Source organism: Gossypium hirsutum, chromosome A04 (genome assembly GCF_007990345.1).
Source record: "Gossypium hirsutum isolate 1008001.06 chromosome A04, Gossypium_hirsutum_v2.1, whole genome shotgun sequence".
NCBI lineage: Eukaryota > Viridiplantae > Streptophyta > Magnoliopsida > Malvales > Malvaceae > Gossypium > Gossypium hirsutum.
The window spans coordinates 68,815,782-68,833,642 of NC_053427.1; the positions used below are offsets into that span (position 1 = coordinate 68,815,782).

Here is a 17,861-nt window from a genome sequence, read left to right on the forward strand (position 1 = left end):
ACTTTGTCTCCAACCTTAATTTGATTTGGTGAGGCATTGAGCTCGTTCTAGCGTAGTTTTGGTTCATCGTGTTTTCTCGGTTTAAATGTCAGCCATTCATCTAACTCCTCGATTTGTAACATTCATTCTTCATGTGTAGATACTTTGTTTTGGATTGAACATGGCTCATGTGTGTCCTTCAAACTTATTTCCTGCAAAATAGGTTGCACCGTATGATCAGCCTTAGTAGAACAATTTGTACAATCACCTTCAATTTTTGATTTGTTGTTCAGGTTGCGAGCTTGAAGGGTGATTGTTTCGTCTTCCACATGAAGTGTGAGTTCAACTGTGCCAACGTCAATAAATGTTCTAGCAGTTGCTAAAAAGGGCCTTCCCAAAATTAAAGGAACGTTACTATCCTCTTCTATGTCTAAAACAACAAAATCAACTGGGAATATAAATTTATCAATTTTAACGAGTACGTCTTCAATGATACCCCTAGGAAACCTGACAGTTTTATCTACTAATTGAATGCTCATCCTAGTTTGTTTGGGTTTCCCTAGACCTAGTTGCTTAAACAATTTGTAAGACATAACATTGATACTAGCCCCTAGATCAGCCAACGCATTATTAACATCTAAACTACCAATTAAACAAGGAACCATAAAACTCCCTAGATATTTTAGTTTGTTGGGTAGCTTATTCAGAAGAATGGCTGAGCAAACCGCGTTCAGCTCCACATGCGACTTTCATCTAACTTTCATTTATTTGCTAGAAGCTCCTTTAAAAATTTGACTGCGTTTGGCATCTGTGAAAGTGCTTCAATAAACGGTAAGTTAATATGTAGTTTCTTTAAAAGTTTAAAGAATTTACCAAATTATTCATCTAAGCGGTCTTTCCTTGTCGTATTGGGGTATGGTACACGAGGTTTATATTTTGAACTTACTGATTTTTGTTCATTTTGGCCTACCTCATTCTTACCTTCGCTTACCACCGATTCTGGCCTTGGTTTTGCCACTAACCCTTCCTCATCTTGAATGGCAATTGCGTTAAGTTTCTCCCTTGGGTTAGATTCAGTGTTGCTTGGCAGGCTACCTCGTGGTCGTTCGGAAATCAACTTGGCGAGTTGTCCTATCTGAGTTTCGAGCCCCCTGGATTGATGCTTGTTAATTTTTGAGTGCCGTCTCGGTATTTTGAAAATGAGTTTCTGACACCGAGATGAATTTCGTTAGTATCTCCTCAAGGTTTGGCTTTTTCTCCTGCTGGTATGGTGGTTGCTGAAAGCCTGGAAGGGGTAGTGGTTTCTGATTTCCTTGGCCTCCCCATGAAAAATTTGGGTGATTCCTCCAACTTGCATTGTAAGTATTGCTATAAGGATTGTTTTGAGATCGAGGATTACTACCTATGTAATGTAACTGCTCGTTCTCCATGTTGTGGCCATAAGATGGGTATTCTGAATTGCTCGATCCACCTCCATTTGCTTCGCACTACATTACAGGATGAACCTATGAAAAACTAAGAAAACCATCAATTTTCTTATTTAAGAGTTCTACCTGATTAGAGAGCATGGTGACCGAATCAACGTTATAAACATCAGCTATTTTCATTGGCTTTGTCCTCATGACTTGCCACTGATAGTTATTCAGTGACATCTCCTCTATAAACTCATAAGTATCTTCAGGTGTTTTATTATTGATGGTTCCGCCAGTAGCTGCGTCAACCATTTGTCAAGTCAAAGGATTCAGGCCATTATGAAAGGTTTGAACCTGTAGCCAGAGTGGTAACCCATGGTGAGGGCATCTTCGCAAAAGGTCCTTGTATCTCTCTCATGCATCGTAGAGTGTCTCTAAATCCATCTGCACAAAAGAAGAGAAATCATTACGTAATTTAGCCGTTTTAGCCGGCGAAAAATATTTTAGTAAAAACTTTTTGGTCATTCGTTCCCAAGTAGTGATTGACCCCCGTGGTAACGAATTCAACCACTGTTAGCTTTGTTTCTCAAAGAAAAAGGGAATAATCGAAGGTGAATAGCGTCATCAGAAACACCATTAATTTTAAATGTATCGCATAGTTCCAAAAAGTTTGCCAAGTGAGTGTTGGGATCTTCGTCCTGCAAACCATCAAACTGAACAAATTGCTATATCATTTGAATTGTGTTAGGTTTTAGTTCAAAAGTATTTGCAGCTACAGCAGGTCTAACTATGATCGATTCAGTTCCTATTAAAGAAGGTTTAGCATAACATACATAGTGCGTGGAGCAGGATTCTGACTTACTAGATTAACAGCAATCGCAGGAGGTATCAGGTTTTCCTGATTTTCAGCCATCTCCTTGGTTGTGGTTTGAATATCTTCATCTTACTCATTCTCTATGTATTTTAAGCTTCGCCTTATTTCTATTTGGTTTCTGCGAACGGTGCGATCGATCTCACTATCAAAAAGTAATGGTCCTGACGGGTTTCTCCTGGACATAAACTAGAAAAACTTGTCAGAAGAAAATAAATGAAGAATTAGAAAGGAAATAAAAATTTAAATTGCAATTACAATTAAACTAAAATGGCTAAAGTAATAAAAATCAAGTGTTCCTAATATCTTAGTTCCCGGCAACGGCGCCAAAAACTTGATACGTGATATTCATGACAGGTTTTAAATATTTATAATGAATCGTTCTTGAAACTAACTATTATCACGATGAAGGCAAGTGTACCTATCAAACAGTAGTATAGCTTTAGCAAGACCGGATTATCGAACCCCAAGAAACTAAAAGTACTAATATCAACTTTCATTTTATTATCTAGCCTAAAAAAATAAAAGGGTTTTGTTTATCTAACTAATTGATTAAACTAAGAAATCACAGAAAAGAAATTTAGGGAAAATACTTTTTGGAAAATTCGATTGATTAAGACAATACCTAAGGAAAAATACACCGAGACTTCACTTTTTATTTGAATCTGAATCGGACGATTTATTCATTCAACTTGTTCCGTAGAGATCCCTAAGTTATATTATTATCTTTCTCGAGACTAACAACGTCTAACCCTAGATTAAAAAATCGAAATCTCTTTCTAAATAACGCCCTAGGGTTGCAATAACTCGATATATAGGTCCCCTTATTAGGTTTCACCCTAATCCGGCAAAATCTTGTCACCCTATCTCTAGGCGCGCAACCAACTCCGCTTAATTATGACAAATTTACACTTAGACAAGGTCTATTCCTCTTCTGAATAAGAGCGTAACTTGAATCAATATCCTAGAATATCAAAACAAGAATTAAGAACACATAATTAAGAACAAGTCAAATATTTATCATACAATTCAGATAATAATAACAAGATTTGTCTTAGGTTTCATTCCCCTTAAGTATTTAGGGGTTTTAGTTCATACTAATGAAAGAACACATCTCAAAAGAATAAAAATAACAAAACATAAGAAAACCCAAAACTCCTGAGGGAATCTGAAGGGAGATCTTTAGTCTTGATGGTGAATTCAGCTTCTGGATGGATCAATCGGCTTTCTTTGAGCAATTCCTTGCTTCTTTCTGTGCGTCCCCCCTCTTCTCCTCTTCTAGGGTGTATTCATAGGCTTTGGAATACCTAAGAGCCCTCAAAAGTGGCCTTTTCCGAATAGGACTCTACTTGGGCTCGATAGGGACACGCCCGTGTGCGATTACTTCAGGCTGTGGTCAAGCCTGTTAAATAGGCACGGGCGTGTGGTCTACCCGTGTGAGTCGTGCTTCGATTCTGCCAAATTGACACGGCCGTGTGGTCTGCCCGTGTGAGGAAGTCCAGGCCGTGTTGATTTCGTACGTTGGCCCATTTTCTCCGTTTTTGGCCCATTTCTCGTTCCTGTCACTCTCCTATGCTCACCTAAGTATAAAACATGAAATTAAGGCATTAGGAGCATCGAATTCACCAAATTTAAGGAAAAATTATCCATAAAATGTGCTAAGCATGGGATAGAAATATGTATGAATTACGGTTTATCATGCGGCATTCGATGTGAGGCACACGGCTGTGTCCTAGCCCATGTCCTTACCCGTGTAACTCTTTAACTTAGGTCACACGGTCATCCACACGCCTGTGTGTTAAGCTGTGTGGACAATTTAATTTTCAAAACTTAGGTGCAGGATTCACATGGCCATGTCACACGTCCGTGTGCTAGGTCGTGTAACTCACACGGCTGACACACACGCCCATTTCTCTGCCAGTGTGACCAATTTTGAGCATTTTGTTTCCCAATTTTTAAGATGCAAGGGACGCATAGCCAAACCACACGCCCGTGCATATGGTCGTGTGTCACACACGGTTGAGACACGCGCCCGTGTGTCCGCCCATGTGGATAGAATAAAACCATTTTCCAAGCCTTATTTCTCACACTTTTTACCTTGCACCTACATCAACACTTCAATATGTTCACCAACCAATTCAAGGCATATAAATCAAACTAATATTCAAGTTTTATACATGACATGTTGCTCACACTTTCAAGTATTTATCTTACTCTTTTCTAATCATATACTTACCTAAGTATGATTTTGTCTAAGTTACTAATCCAAGCATACTTATATACCAAACATGATATAACTTCATGCATTAATATATTAAATATGTTATCACTAGCCATTCCAATGGCTAATTACAACCAAAACATTTACATACCCTTACTTGTCAGCATTAGCCTATACATGTCATTATACCAAAGTAAGTTTCCTGTTTATACCAAAACAAGCTGAAGGATAGTGTGATGATGTTTCGACCGCTCTCTAACCTTTACGAGCTTTCGAGTACTATAAAATAGTGGAAAGAAAACCGAATAAGCATTTTAAATGCTTAGTAAGTTTTTTTAACAGGAATTTAACTTACCATATATTTTTATTAAGATAAGCACACAAAAATGCATCCAAGCAATTTGGCTAATAGCCTAAAACACAAATTCATCAATCATGTTAGTCTAGTAATTCACATAATACTAAGAACATGGATGAGCTCATCTTTTAATGATTTTCATATACGTATGTTTTCTATATAATTATTCCATATTACATGTACATTTCCATGACAAATCATTTCAAATTTATTTTAGCCATGTCAAAACTTTACCCGTTGAATTTGTTTGAAATATCTATGGATACGCTCATGTAGTACACTTGAAGTGTACAAAATCGAAATCTATCAATTCATATCTAGGGGTACCCAATTGAGGCACATAATCAGGAAGCATGCTCTCGAGGCATATGTCAAGATGCTCAAATGAGCCATGTAACAGGATGCTTATCCGGGCTAAACAGGAAACTCCTAAGATTTTATAATAGGAAGCTCATTGAGCTTAACAGGTAACTTCGAAGAGTTATTAACAGAGAGCCCCAGATAGCATAATAGGGGTTCAAGCAAGCCATGTCAAGAAGCTCATAAGAGCCTATATTGTGTAACAGAACGCTCACAAAGAGCTGTGATAGTGCGCAACACATGCACAATCACTATCGATCAGGATGCTCGTAGGAACTATATAACAGGATGCTCGAAAGGGCTTATAACAGGATTGCTCATCCAAGCTATAGTCTGTCCGCAACATATGCATGACTATAATCAATACGAGAAAATATTGTGTCCATTGAATTTTATTATTCATACAGGACTCAAGATTTATCCAGCTTTGTCGATTATGTATTCAATTTCACATCAATAGCATTTACACAATTCATACATACAATGTAACGCCCCTAACCCGTATCCGTCGCCGGATTAAGGTCATGAGGCATTACTGAACAAAAGCACAATTTTGAACATTCACACAAGTCATATTCATTATATAAGCATATGTCCAATTAAATGTTAATCATGATTTTATTAATTCATAATATATATACAAATCATATATTCAACATTTTAATGATATTCGAATATCTAATAAATATCAAACATTTTAATTCATATTTCTATACATATACATATTAAATCAAATAAAATATATCACATGGCATTTTGTCCATTAGCATATACGGCATTAATAACTTCACCATATGATCAAGTATGTTTCATTAAACAAATAAAACCTTATACACATTTAATCATATCAAACCTGGACCATTTTCGAACATTAATAACAAAACATATCAAGCTTAGTTCACATACTAAAAATTATACCCAAATCATCTATATATATAGTTAACCATTTTATAACACAAGTATCGACTTAAAGCGCACTCAATTCACTTGCCAATCATCATGCCTAAAATGCATATACACAACCAATCTATTTTTAACCAATTCAGTCATTTATACATTACATAATACACATATAATCTTCTATGGAATTAAATCAATATACCTATACACATACATATAAATGCCAAATCATGATTAACTTACTAACATGATGTATAACGTTTTCTTCACTTAATGCAAGCATATTGAACTTACAATAATCACAAGCCATAACCAAGTTACCTAATTACCTTAAAATATAACAAATCTAAATAAAATAATAGGTAACGTATCAAGCAAAATTTCTACTTATATATGTACCATAAGTGAACACCGAATATACCCCATGCATATATCTTAATTACTACCTAAATAATACATGATATACCTTAACTCATTTATCAACCATTATTTATCTTATGGCCGAAACACATAAACAAACTCCACAACATCATATACCTTGGATACGCTTTCAATATAAGTTCAAACTAAGTTCATATGTATATACAACCATTAGCATTATAACCAACCATAATTCACATGAAGATATATAATGGCCGAAACACCAAAATCACAACCAAGCATAACCATCATCAAAACGAAGCATTAAATCCAAGCATAACAAAATATTAAGCCATTTTTGCATGGCTCAAGATTACATTGACCAAAATCAAACATTTCAAAATATAATACAACTATACATGCCATAGTTTCAAAAATTCAGCTTGACCAAAGTCAGTCGATAGTGTGATAGACTTTGCTGACAATCCCCGAGCTCGTAACTTGAATCCAAAATCTATAAAACAAAGGAAAACATATACACACACAATAAGCTATCATAGCTTAGTAAGTCATAAGCAAGTAATAATCAAATGAACATTTGTATTTAATCAACTAAACCAAATTAAATAATCTTTAATCAAATACACATTTTACATACTTGAAACTCATATATCATCACATTATCAATAGTTAATTATAGTAACTTAGCTGAATACACATAAGTTCATAAGCATATATAATTCTCAATTACATAATGGATATTTCATTCGTTCATCTCAAGTAAATACTTACCTTAACTTTCAAATCAACTAACTTAGCACATACTTGACATTTTAGCTCGATATCACATTTGATCTTTAATTGATATTGCCCGTTGAACCATTTGAAATCGAATAGATTATTCAGATAATCACATATATCGTTACAATTTCAATGTCCCAGACATGGTCTTACATGCTATCTCATATCAATGCCACTGTCCCAGACAGGATCTTACATGAATCAAATATGATGCCGATGTCCCAGACATGGTCTTACTCGTAACCACATATCGATGCCAACGTCCCAAACGTGGTCTTACACAAAAACACATATATTGATACCAACGTCCCAGATGTGGTCTTACATGAAAACACATATCAGAATTCTATGGTTTAAAGGGGACTTTCGGACGTTGTAACTCGATCGAATTGAACTCGTAAACTTAGTTCCCAAATATATTCACATTTGGCTTTCACTTATATAATCTCATACAATTTAATTTCAGTATATAAACTCGTATAAAATTAGAATTAACAATATATATTTGCTTATAAACTTACCTCAGACGATGAAAAACGGAACGAGACGACTAGTCTACAACTTTAGTTTTCCCCCAATCCAAATCCAATTTCTTTGGTTCTTGATCTATAACATATTCAAATTAAACTCATTAAAACATATTTTCACTCAATTTAGTCCAAAAACACATAAATGGAAAAATTACCATTTTACCCCTGACATTTCATACTTTTTACAATTTAGTCCAAATTGCATAAAACACAAAACATGTAAATTTTGCACACATCATGCTTAGGCCGAATGTTCCTAGTGTTCATACAATTCCATAAATTTTACTTATTTCACATTTTAATCCCTTAATTTATTATTTTTTTTGCAATTTAGTCCTAATTACTCAAAATCATCAAAAATTCCAAAACAAAACATATCAATCCAAATCATATCTTTCATATTTCACCAACTAACATCACAAAACTCAAATATTCATCAATGGCATAACTCAAAATATTCACCAAAATCAGAAATTCGAGCTTGGGCTTTGTAGATAATATAGCAATGACTTCAAAAACGTAAAAATTATCAAAAACCAAGCTAGTTACATACTTTGATTGAGCTTAGCAATGGCCGAACATGAGAAAACCTTATTCTTTTCTTTTTCTTTTAAGTTTCGGAAAAAGCAAAATATTATGAAACCATATTTTAATTTTTATGTTTTATTATAACATATGTTATTTCATGATTTACCATTTTAACCTTTGATATTTAATAACTGAAACATATATATTAAGGCCACAACCGTCCATCACTAACACCAATGGTCGAATTGCTTTATAAGTGCTTTGTATTAATAAGACAAGTTCAATTAAACACTTTCACACTTAACCATCAAATTTTCATTTTACGCGATTAAGCCCTTTTATTTAATCGGGCACTCAAACGACAAAAATTAAAGCACGAAAATTTTACACATATAAATTCACATATAACAAACATAGAAAAATAATTTTAAAATATTTTTGACTCAGATTCATGGTCCCGAAACTACCGTTCCGAATAGGGTCTAAATCGGGCTGTTACATACAACATTCAATTTAAGCATATAAATAAATAAGATTTAGTTACACGAACTTACCTTGTTATTTGTTTGTATACAAAAATTTACTAATCTGACACTTTTTCTTTTCCTCAATCTAACTTCGTATTTGAGTTTTCTGGATATATATAAATGAGTTTAACATCAATTTAATCCATTTCATACTCAACTGAACTCAATTCACTTCTTATGTAAAATTACTATTTTGCCCTTATACTTTTCATAAATGATAATTTTGTCCCTAGTCTCGGAAAATAAAATTCATGCAATTTAATCCTTATTCCAAGCCTAACCGATTTTTACATGTTACAATAACAGCACATGAATTTCAGAAAAATTAAAATTTTCCATGGATTTTACCACTTTTCAATTTAGTCCCTAAATCATAATTTCATCAAAATTCTCTTTGTAAAAGTTGTTTATCTATTAACAACCTTTCATTTTCTACCATAAATTTCAAGTTTTCAGCATTTACATCCATGGAAAAATTTCTATACTTTGATATCTTTACAAATTAATCCCTAAACTAGATAGATTAAACTATTCCGAACACAAAAATTAAAAATTACAAAAAACGGGACAAGATTACTTACCCAATTAAGCCAATAAAGCTTGCTTTCTCTTTCCTAGGGTTTCCATGTATTTTTGTGGAAGAAGATGATATAAAATGATGATATTAAACATTTATTTAATTTATCATCTTTTATTTATTTCATTTCTAATTTAGTCCTTTTCTTTTTCTAATTTTTCATGGATGAATCATAAAAAAATATCTACTAACTTTTCTTAATGGTCTAATTACCATATAAGGACCTCAAATTTTTAATTCTATAGTTATTTGATACTTATAGCTACTAGAACTCAACTTTTGCATTTTATGCAATTTGGTCCTTTCCACAATTAAACATGAAATCGGTAAAATTTTCTTATCGAAATTTTCATACGTCTTTCCTATCACAATACAGAACATGAAATATTATTAAAATAAATTTTCTTTTTGACTCGGATTTGTGGTCCCGAAACCACTGTTCCGATTTTATTGAAAATGGGTTGTTACACTCTGGACAATGGTTTACTTGGGAAAGGGTCTGGTTACTAAGTAATAATATTAGGGACCATTTACACTGATATGTCACAAATTCTTCATTGAGGGATTGCTTTCCCAACTATTAGATTTTCAATGCCCCTTATTCGATTTCCGATCATTGCCTAGTTATTCACTTTTTACGATCCAACACTTTGGTATTTTGATAGATCCTCTGCCAGATTATTTTATTTTGAATCCTGATGAGTTTTTTAGCACACATGTGAAGAGAAAATTAGAAGTGTTTAGACGACATGTAGTGGGTCGATCGGTCTCTTCTCATCTTATGGCTTTAGGCGCTGCTTTGTCTACATAGAGTAAATTATTAACTAGGCAAAAGAATGAATTTCTTTGGGTTGCAACAGATTGGTTAGTGCAGTTAAATCAAGAAGCACCATCAGATGTTATTTTGGTAGAGATTACTAATCTTAAAGGGCTCTTAACTTGGAGGATGATAAGGAGGAATTACTTTGGTGCTAGAAGGCTCGGTTGAACTGGTTGAAACATAGTGACCGTAATACTACTTTCTTCCATAAATATGCCTCCTATAGAAAATGTGTGAATATTGTTATTGGTTTATTTGATGAGACTGGCATTACTAACACTACGCTCGAGGTAATGTCTAGGGTGGCTAAATAGTATTTTGTGGATTTGTTCTCTTCTTTCTGTCAAGGTGACTTATATCATATGTTAGGGGGATCGACGTCTATATTACCTGCAAATGAATGAGGACTTGTTGTTTGATTTTACTCCTCAAGAGATTCGGTCAGCCATAACATGGATGTTTCTTCTGAAGGCTCCGAGAAAGGACAATTTTCCTACCTTGTTTTTTCAGAATTACCGGCATATTGTTGGACCTAACATTACGGATTATTGTCTAGGGATGCTTCGGGGAGAGTGTCCCTCTTTAAGATTAATAGTACGAACATTTTCCTTATTCCCAAAGTTGGAAAGCCATGGCACATGGCACATGTCACAGTTTCGTTCGATTTGCCTTTGCAATATGATTTATAAGATTATTTCCATGGTGTTCATGAATCGTTTAAAGAAGGTACTTGATGTCTGTATTGATGAATCTCAGAATGCTTTTGTTCTTAGACGATTTATCCCTAATAACATCCTTATTGCTTATGAAGTTCTTCACTTTTTTAAGTGAAGACGGTTTGGGAGGACAATTTTTTTTTCGCTTAAACTAGATATGAGCAAAGCTTACGATCGAGTTGAGTGGCACTTTTCGTAGGCTTTCATGTATCGAATGGGGTTTTGCTCTGACTGGGTTTCCCTAATCATGCTTTGTTTTTGTACGATGTCCTATTTCGTTGTTCTTAATGGGTCTGTGGACGATTTTTTCCTTCCTTCTAGGGGTCTTTGCCAGGGCGACCCTTAAGTCTTTATCTTTCTCTATTGTGTGGTGAAGGGCTTTCATCTTTGCTCCGTTTGGCACAATGCGACAAAGTGTTCCATGGTGTTCGTCTTAGTAGGTCTGGCCCGCGCCTTACCCACCTCTTTTTATTTTGTAGATAATTCTATGATTTTTGGTGATGCGACAATGGAGGGTGATACCACGATTCAATTTATCTTGGATAAGTATGGACTATGTTCAGGACAACAGGTTAATTTTGATAAATCTTTTATTTATTTCAGAGCTAATGTAGTTCCATTGGTTTGTTCTCGTCTTGGCTCTCTACTAGGGGTGCAAGTCACCACAAATCTTGAGAAATATTTGGGTTTACCATCTATGGTTGATAGTCAAAAGTGAGAGGCTTTCTAAAACTACAAGGATCATTTTCGTTGATGCATTGATGGATGGAACTTGCGGTTCTTATCTCAAGAAGGTTGAGAGGTTTTTATTAAATCAATTTTGCAAACACTCCTTACTTTTACTATGTAATGCTTTTTTTTTCCCAATTCTTTATGTCGTAACTTGGAGGCACTTATGAGTAAGTATGGTGGCAAAAATCGGGAGGATGTACGAGACTTCCTTGGTGTTCTTGGGCCTCTTTGTGCGAATTGAAATGCAATGGGGGTATGGGATTTCATGATATGGCAAAATTTAATATTGCTTTTCTTACGCAGTGTTGGCGTATTATACCCGGGTTGTCTTATGAGTCGTGTTTTTAAAGCCAAATATTTTCATATAGTGGATTTTTTGCATACAAGTTTGGGGTTTCACCCGTCTTTTACCTGGCATAGCATCTGGAGCTCTCGGGGTTTGTTAGAGAAGGACCTTGGTCGGCGGGTGGGCAATGGACGATCCATTTCCATTTAAAATTATTGGTGGCTTCCGAGTAGTGGCAACTGCAGAATTGAGAACACCTATGTTTGTACTCAGTCAATTGGGTAAGTGATTTAACGTAACCGGGTTTGGCTCATTGGAATGTTACCTTGGTGAGGTCCCTGTATTTCGAAAATAAAGCCGACCGGATCTTAAGTATTCCTCTCACGTTTTGCCTGCAATGACATGCTTGTTTGGAAAGGGGACCCAACAGGTTTCTATACAGTCCGTAGTGGTTACAAAATGTTCATTTCTTCTGCGCATATGAACTATTCCTATACTAGTCGTAGCCCTACTATGTGTTCTAGAGTTCTTTTCACAACATTGTGGAAAGCTAGAGTCCCACCTAAAGTGCATATTACGACTTGGCGCTTCTACCATAACTATGTCCCTACTCTATCTACACTCTACAACAAACACTTTTCTACAAATCAGTATTGTTCTAAATGTCGAACCGTCCTTGAGACAACTTACCATGTTATACGGTATTGCCCTTTAACAGCTTCGATATGGGAGAACCTATAGATCACTTGGCTTGTGTCATACAACGATGCAGATTTTGTTAGTTAGCTCGGTTTCTTGTTTACAACTTATTCTCAGGACTTGATAGAGTTGATACTTACGATGATTTTGGCCGTCTGGATGTCGAGGAATCGTAGGTACCATGATGGGATTACCCACACTTCTCTGAATGTCATTTCCCTTATTCATTCGTATCTCTAAGATCTGACTGCCCTCGATGGGACTGTTGGGGCTACAGTGGGTTCACGTGCAGAGTCGTGGAACCTTGCAATTGAGCTTTTCGTAAAGGCAAACTTCGATGCTACGTACAGGGGGCGCATACGGCCAGGTGTTGGGTGCCTGCACACAACTTCACCGCCATGTCTCATTCGCTTTCACTGTAGAGGCATTAGCTTTTACTTGGGTTGTGGAGTTTGCTCATGACCTCAGTTTGAAGAGAGTTGTTTTTGAGGGGATTCGTTGACAGTTATTCGAAAGCTCTACTCCAAAACAGAAGACAGGTCAAAAATTTCAGCTCTTATCAAGGAAGGTCAGCACTGTTTGCTTACCGGTTTCATCGATCTCGCCATCAAACATTGTTACAGGGAACAAAATACCATTGCTCACCTACTTGTGTCTCTAGGTTTTCGATGGGCTCATGACCAGTTCTCGGTGGAGCGGGTTCCGTCGGAGATTGAATCTGCAGTAGCTACCGATAGGTGGTGGATCGACCCTCCCGATTAGCACTTTGCCATTGTGTGGTTCTTCGAAGCAATATCCCTGTAATCCTTTGACCTACTTCGTCCTTTGCCTCTCCATTGTCTTACATATCTCGGTCTACCTTTTGGCATTGGAGAGTTTTGGCTTCCGTGTGTTTTCTTGTTTGCTGCATTTTAGGGGTTTTTTTCCCTTTTTTTTTTTTGCCTTCTAGATGCTTTTAATGGGTCTGTTGGGTTTATTTGCTTTTTTTTTTCTGTTTGTGCTGGGATAGTGGCAGCGGGCCCTGCTGCTTGCTTTGTTTGTTTCCCGTTTTGCCCTTCAATAAATGGAATCCACTTTTTCAAAAAATATGACTTCAAAATATAAATTAGGTATTTTCATATTTGTTTGGTTTTTTTTACATAATATCCTATTTATCAAATAAAAAAGATGCAAGTCATATGACATTTTTTATCCTTTTAATTAAAAATTTAAAATTAATTTATGCAAAAAAATAAAACTACTCATAATTTTAAGGAGGGTGATTCACTTACACCCTTTCATCTATTTTTGTATAATTAATATTTTCACAATTTAACTATTGCATTTATCAATATAGTTATACATGACATGCATGTAATTTTTTGAACTAATTTGGTATTTCTACCATATTAATTTAAAATATGGTAAATATTAATATTTATTGAATGGTTGAGAATTTTTTAATAAAATAAATAGTTAAAAATTTTTAATTTATATTAAATTTAATATACATGATATATATAAATAAAATATGAAAAATAAAGTTGAATCGTTAAAATGTTAATCATATAAAATTTAAAAAAAAAATTAGAAAATTACTTTAATTTTATTCTAATATATATATATGTTAGTAATTGTCCCAATTTCTAATTGAAATAAAATAAAAAATTCTCCTACCCACTTGTGAATTTGACCGTCACCAATAATAAACATGATAATGGTCCTTTTTGACTAAGCCTTCCAATCAAACTAACAGATCTTAACAGGATCGCGAAAACAAAATTCCCTTAAACTAATCCTTGGAAGGGGGATTCAAACTTTTTTATCTTTCCAGTAAAAAATCACTGAAGATTGTTTAAAACCACAATTAACTTTTTGTTTCTAACCACAATATTCAATAGCAGGCAGGGCCATAGCTTACTACCAAATATATATATAAAAGCTGGTCAGAGTATCCAAATAGGTATAAAACTCATCAAACAACCATAATTTATGATAAGGGGATCATGACCTTCTTATTCTAAAAATTAGGTTACATTTTGTCCACTTCATTTAAAATATGAAAAATTAGTTTCTATATATTTTTTTGACATAATACTTAAAATTACTCATGGCCCCTTTAATTCTTAAATACGAGGATAATACGTTTTAGCGCATTCGAACCCATATCCTCCACTACTTACAATAATATCCATATCAATCGAGTTAAACTCAATTTTCATTTTCAAATTGCAACAATTTGAATATTTTTTTTATTATAAATGGCATGTAATATCTTTTAATCAATTTAAAACCTGAAATATATATTTTGATTGAGCTTCATATGACACCACTTATGTAAGTTGAATTACGTCTCTAATTTTAATAATTAGGGTCTGTTTAGTACGGTCTCTAATAAGCACTTTTAGGATAAAAATATTTTTGAGATAAAAATATTCCTAAATAATTTGTTTTTTATAGGCTGAAATTTTTTAACTTCTCCCCAAAAAGTATTTTTAAGTAGAGATGTAGTGCGTTTAATTTATTTTTTATTTTACTTTATAATATTATTATAATATCTAATTTCACCACCATTACTAATTACAGATAAACGCACCTCCCATTTAACCTAACAATAATGAGGGATAATTGTATGTATCAAAATATCAAAAGTAATTTGCCAACACCATTGATCTCTGTAAGTGCATTGAAAAGAAATTTTATCATTTGATTTCAAATTCCAGTATACTATTGACGAAGCCTTTCTTCTTTGAAATGTCCCCCCAAAAAAACCACCTTTTTTATGTATTACCTAAGAGCTGTAGAGATTCTCTCTTACGGCTCTAGATGATGTCTTAATACAACACTCATGTATAGGGGGAAAAAATTTAAATTACAGCTTCTTCCTAGAAAAGAAAATAAAAGCAAAAATATTCAGAAAATTAATTGAAGAAAAATAAAGTTAGATGAATCACGTGAAACCCAATTTTCTTTTCTTCCAGAAATTCATCTCAGGATTGAGTCTTTCGGCTGTTCTCGCCGGTTCCGATTTACACCTTGTGAGGATTAGAGGCCGTACATCCCCAACGTGCTCTGTTTTCAACTCCACTTTTTCCTCTTCAATACCCTTGCAAAATCCCAGATTTTCTGAATCCATTTGGGTTCCCTGCTCCGAGTTTCTGCAAAGGGACACTTTTTTCAAACTGGGATTCTCTTCTTCTTCTTTGAATCCTCTGTTTTCTAGCTTTGTTTTCTCTGTTTCTTCTTCGTTTTTGTCTTGGTTAGCTAATGGCGATCCCCAAAACCTACAAGCTAAAGAAGAAGATCTGTACGGAGCAGATCGACAACGTGTTAAAAGCAATGCATTTTTGGGTGGCGATGAACAGGAAGAAGATGCGAAAATCTTAGCTTCCTTCTCATTTTCTTCACTCTTTTCTTCTTCTTCTTCTGGTACGGAATCTCCAGTTTTGATCCCAAATTTCGATGAATCTTCCCCATTCTGTGGTTTTCTGCAACACCCCATATGGAAAAACGCCCCCAATTTCTTCCAAGAGCATCGAAAACCAGGCTTGGCCTTGACTTTCCCAGGGAGATGATGAAAAAACAGAGCGTTTCTGATCCATTTACAGCGGCTACGGCGGCGAGTCGGGAGTCCGGGTCGACTGGATTTGGAAGCGGTTTGTTTGGAGCGTCTGACACGAACCTGACCCATGCAAGTAACTTTAGGCGAAGAAGGCTCTTGGGTTTCAATGGCGGTATTCTTTTTCCTAACGAACATTGGGCTTGTACGTGACCTTCCCCTGCTTCTACTCCCGACATTGCTTCTCAAAAACCGCATCAATGGTGGCGGATACTTCTCAGCACGACCCGGACTCGACATGGGTTTCGACGATAGCTTCATTTTCCCTCCCAAACAAGAACACTTTTTTTTTCTTCTTCTACTCTTTTTATCACGAGTATTTGTAGATTTGGCTTTCGCTTTGCTTTCGTAACAAGCTTTTTTTTTCTTTTTGAGTTAGGAGATTGAAAAGATTTGTACTTTGGCTGTTTGTCTTCCTCTAAAAGCATGTGGTTTTGCGTGTAAGAGGTCTGGGGATGGCTGGCTGTCCGTCTTTGGGTCTGCTAACAAACTGAAGAAGATATAGTGGTCTCGTCTGTGGTCACCTTCCTTGTTTGTTTTTCTCTCTGCTTTTGCTTCTTTTTTTTCTTATTAAAAATTTATTTTGCACGGATGGGTGAATCCATTGTAATATAACACATAAATATATATTTTCTTTTTTTTTGGGGGGGGGGGTTGTAGTCTTGTAGGGTTCTGTTTGGCTTAGCCTGGTCTTGCTATCGAGGTCATTCATTATTTTACTGAAGAAAAACAACCTGTAAAAAAACAAATGAAAGTAAAATAGGGAAAACGACAGATTCATCTGCAAGTGTAGTTAATATAGTGCAGTGATGACCGTTGGATCTTGATTCAGTGTAGTAATATTAACATCCTAATAAGCTATTGTTTGGAAGAAGAGGAGTTTTAACAGGATAAGGTGAGGCTGTTGTCTATTCAGTTCAGTCACACAAAAGCATTCATGATTGGATGGTGATTGATGCAAAGCGGAAATAAAAAATAAAAATGTTAATTTAAACATAAAGGAATTTTGTTTGATTATACTCATTTATCTTTTGCCCTCCATGAACAAGTGTAGAATCAGTAGCTAACAAGGATAAAAACTGTAGATCTGTAATTTATACAGTCAACCACAGTACAGAATATAAATAATGGTTGAATCTGTTTGCTTTAGATTAGATCCATAGGTCTAACATGACAGGACAGCCTGTACTTAAAAAGTCAACCATCTACATATGAAGACATCAGATTTCTAACACTGATGTTTTGAATATCAGACATTCTGTTTTGAATGCTTGTTTTAGGTTTGCATGCTTTAAGCCTGACAGTCACCGCATTAGGTCTTTCACCCTCGTAAACTTGACCCTTTTTTTTCATTTTAATCTACAAAATATCATTGAAGAAATGTAATGGATTAGAAAAGCTGTTCACTTGTTGTGATCAAAAGTCAGGTTAAAGTGAACTGATCATTACCCTCTATAGATATCTCAAAGCTGTTGGAAATCATGGGAGGTTTTTAAGTTTGGTTTTGTTTACCCTCCAATGGCGCCTGATAATGTGAAATGGGCTCTATCTATCATTAATAAAAGTCAAAAAAAGTAGAAATTTTT

General features: G+C 34.9%; 1 protein-coding gene, 1 long non-coding RNA gene and 1 other non-coding gene across 3 annotated transcripts; 1 reads left to right on the plus strand and 2 right to left on the minus strand.

Moving 5' to 3' along the window:
• Nucleotides 1–1,761: 1,761 nt before the first annotated feature.
• Nucleotides 1,762–1,868, plus strand: LOC121228706 (small nucleolar RNA R71). Its single transcript, XR_005926281.1, has one exon. It is a non-coding gene; the product is annotated as a small nucleolar RNA R71 (small nucleolar RNA).
• Nucleotides 1,869–12,384: 10,516 nt separating this feature from the next.
• On the minus strand, nt 12,385–13,707 carry LOC121228014 (uncharacterized). Its single transcript, XR_005925562.1, has 2 exons — nt 13,323–13,707; nt 12,385–13,195 (listed from the first exon to the last, which is right to left on the minus strand). It is a non-coding gene; the product is annotated as an uncharacterized lncRNA (long non-coding RNA).
• A 1,635-nt stretch (nt 13,708–15,342) lies between these two features.
• Nucleotides 15,343–17,115, minus strand: LOC107933707 (uncharacterized). Its single transcript, XM_016865990.2, has one exon. The coding sequence runs from the start codon at nt 16,534–16,536 to the stop codon at nt 15,607–15,609; it is 930 nt and encodes a 309-aa protein (XP_016721479.1). The 5' UTR covers nt 16,537–17,115; the 3' UTR covers nt 15,343–15,606.
• Between the last annotated feature and the right edge of the window lie 746 nt (nt 17,116–17,861).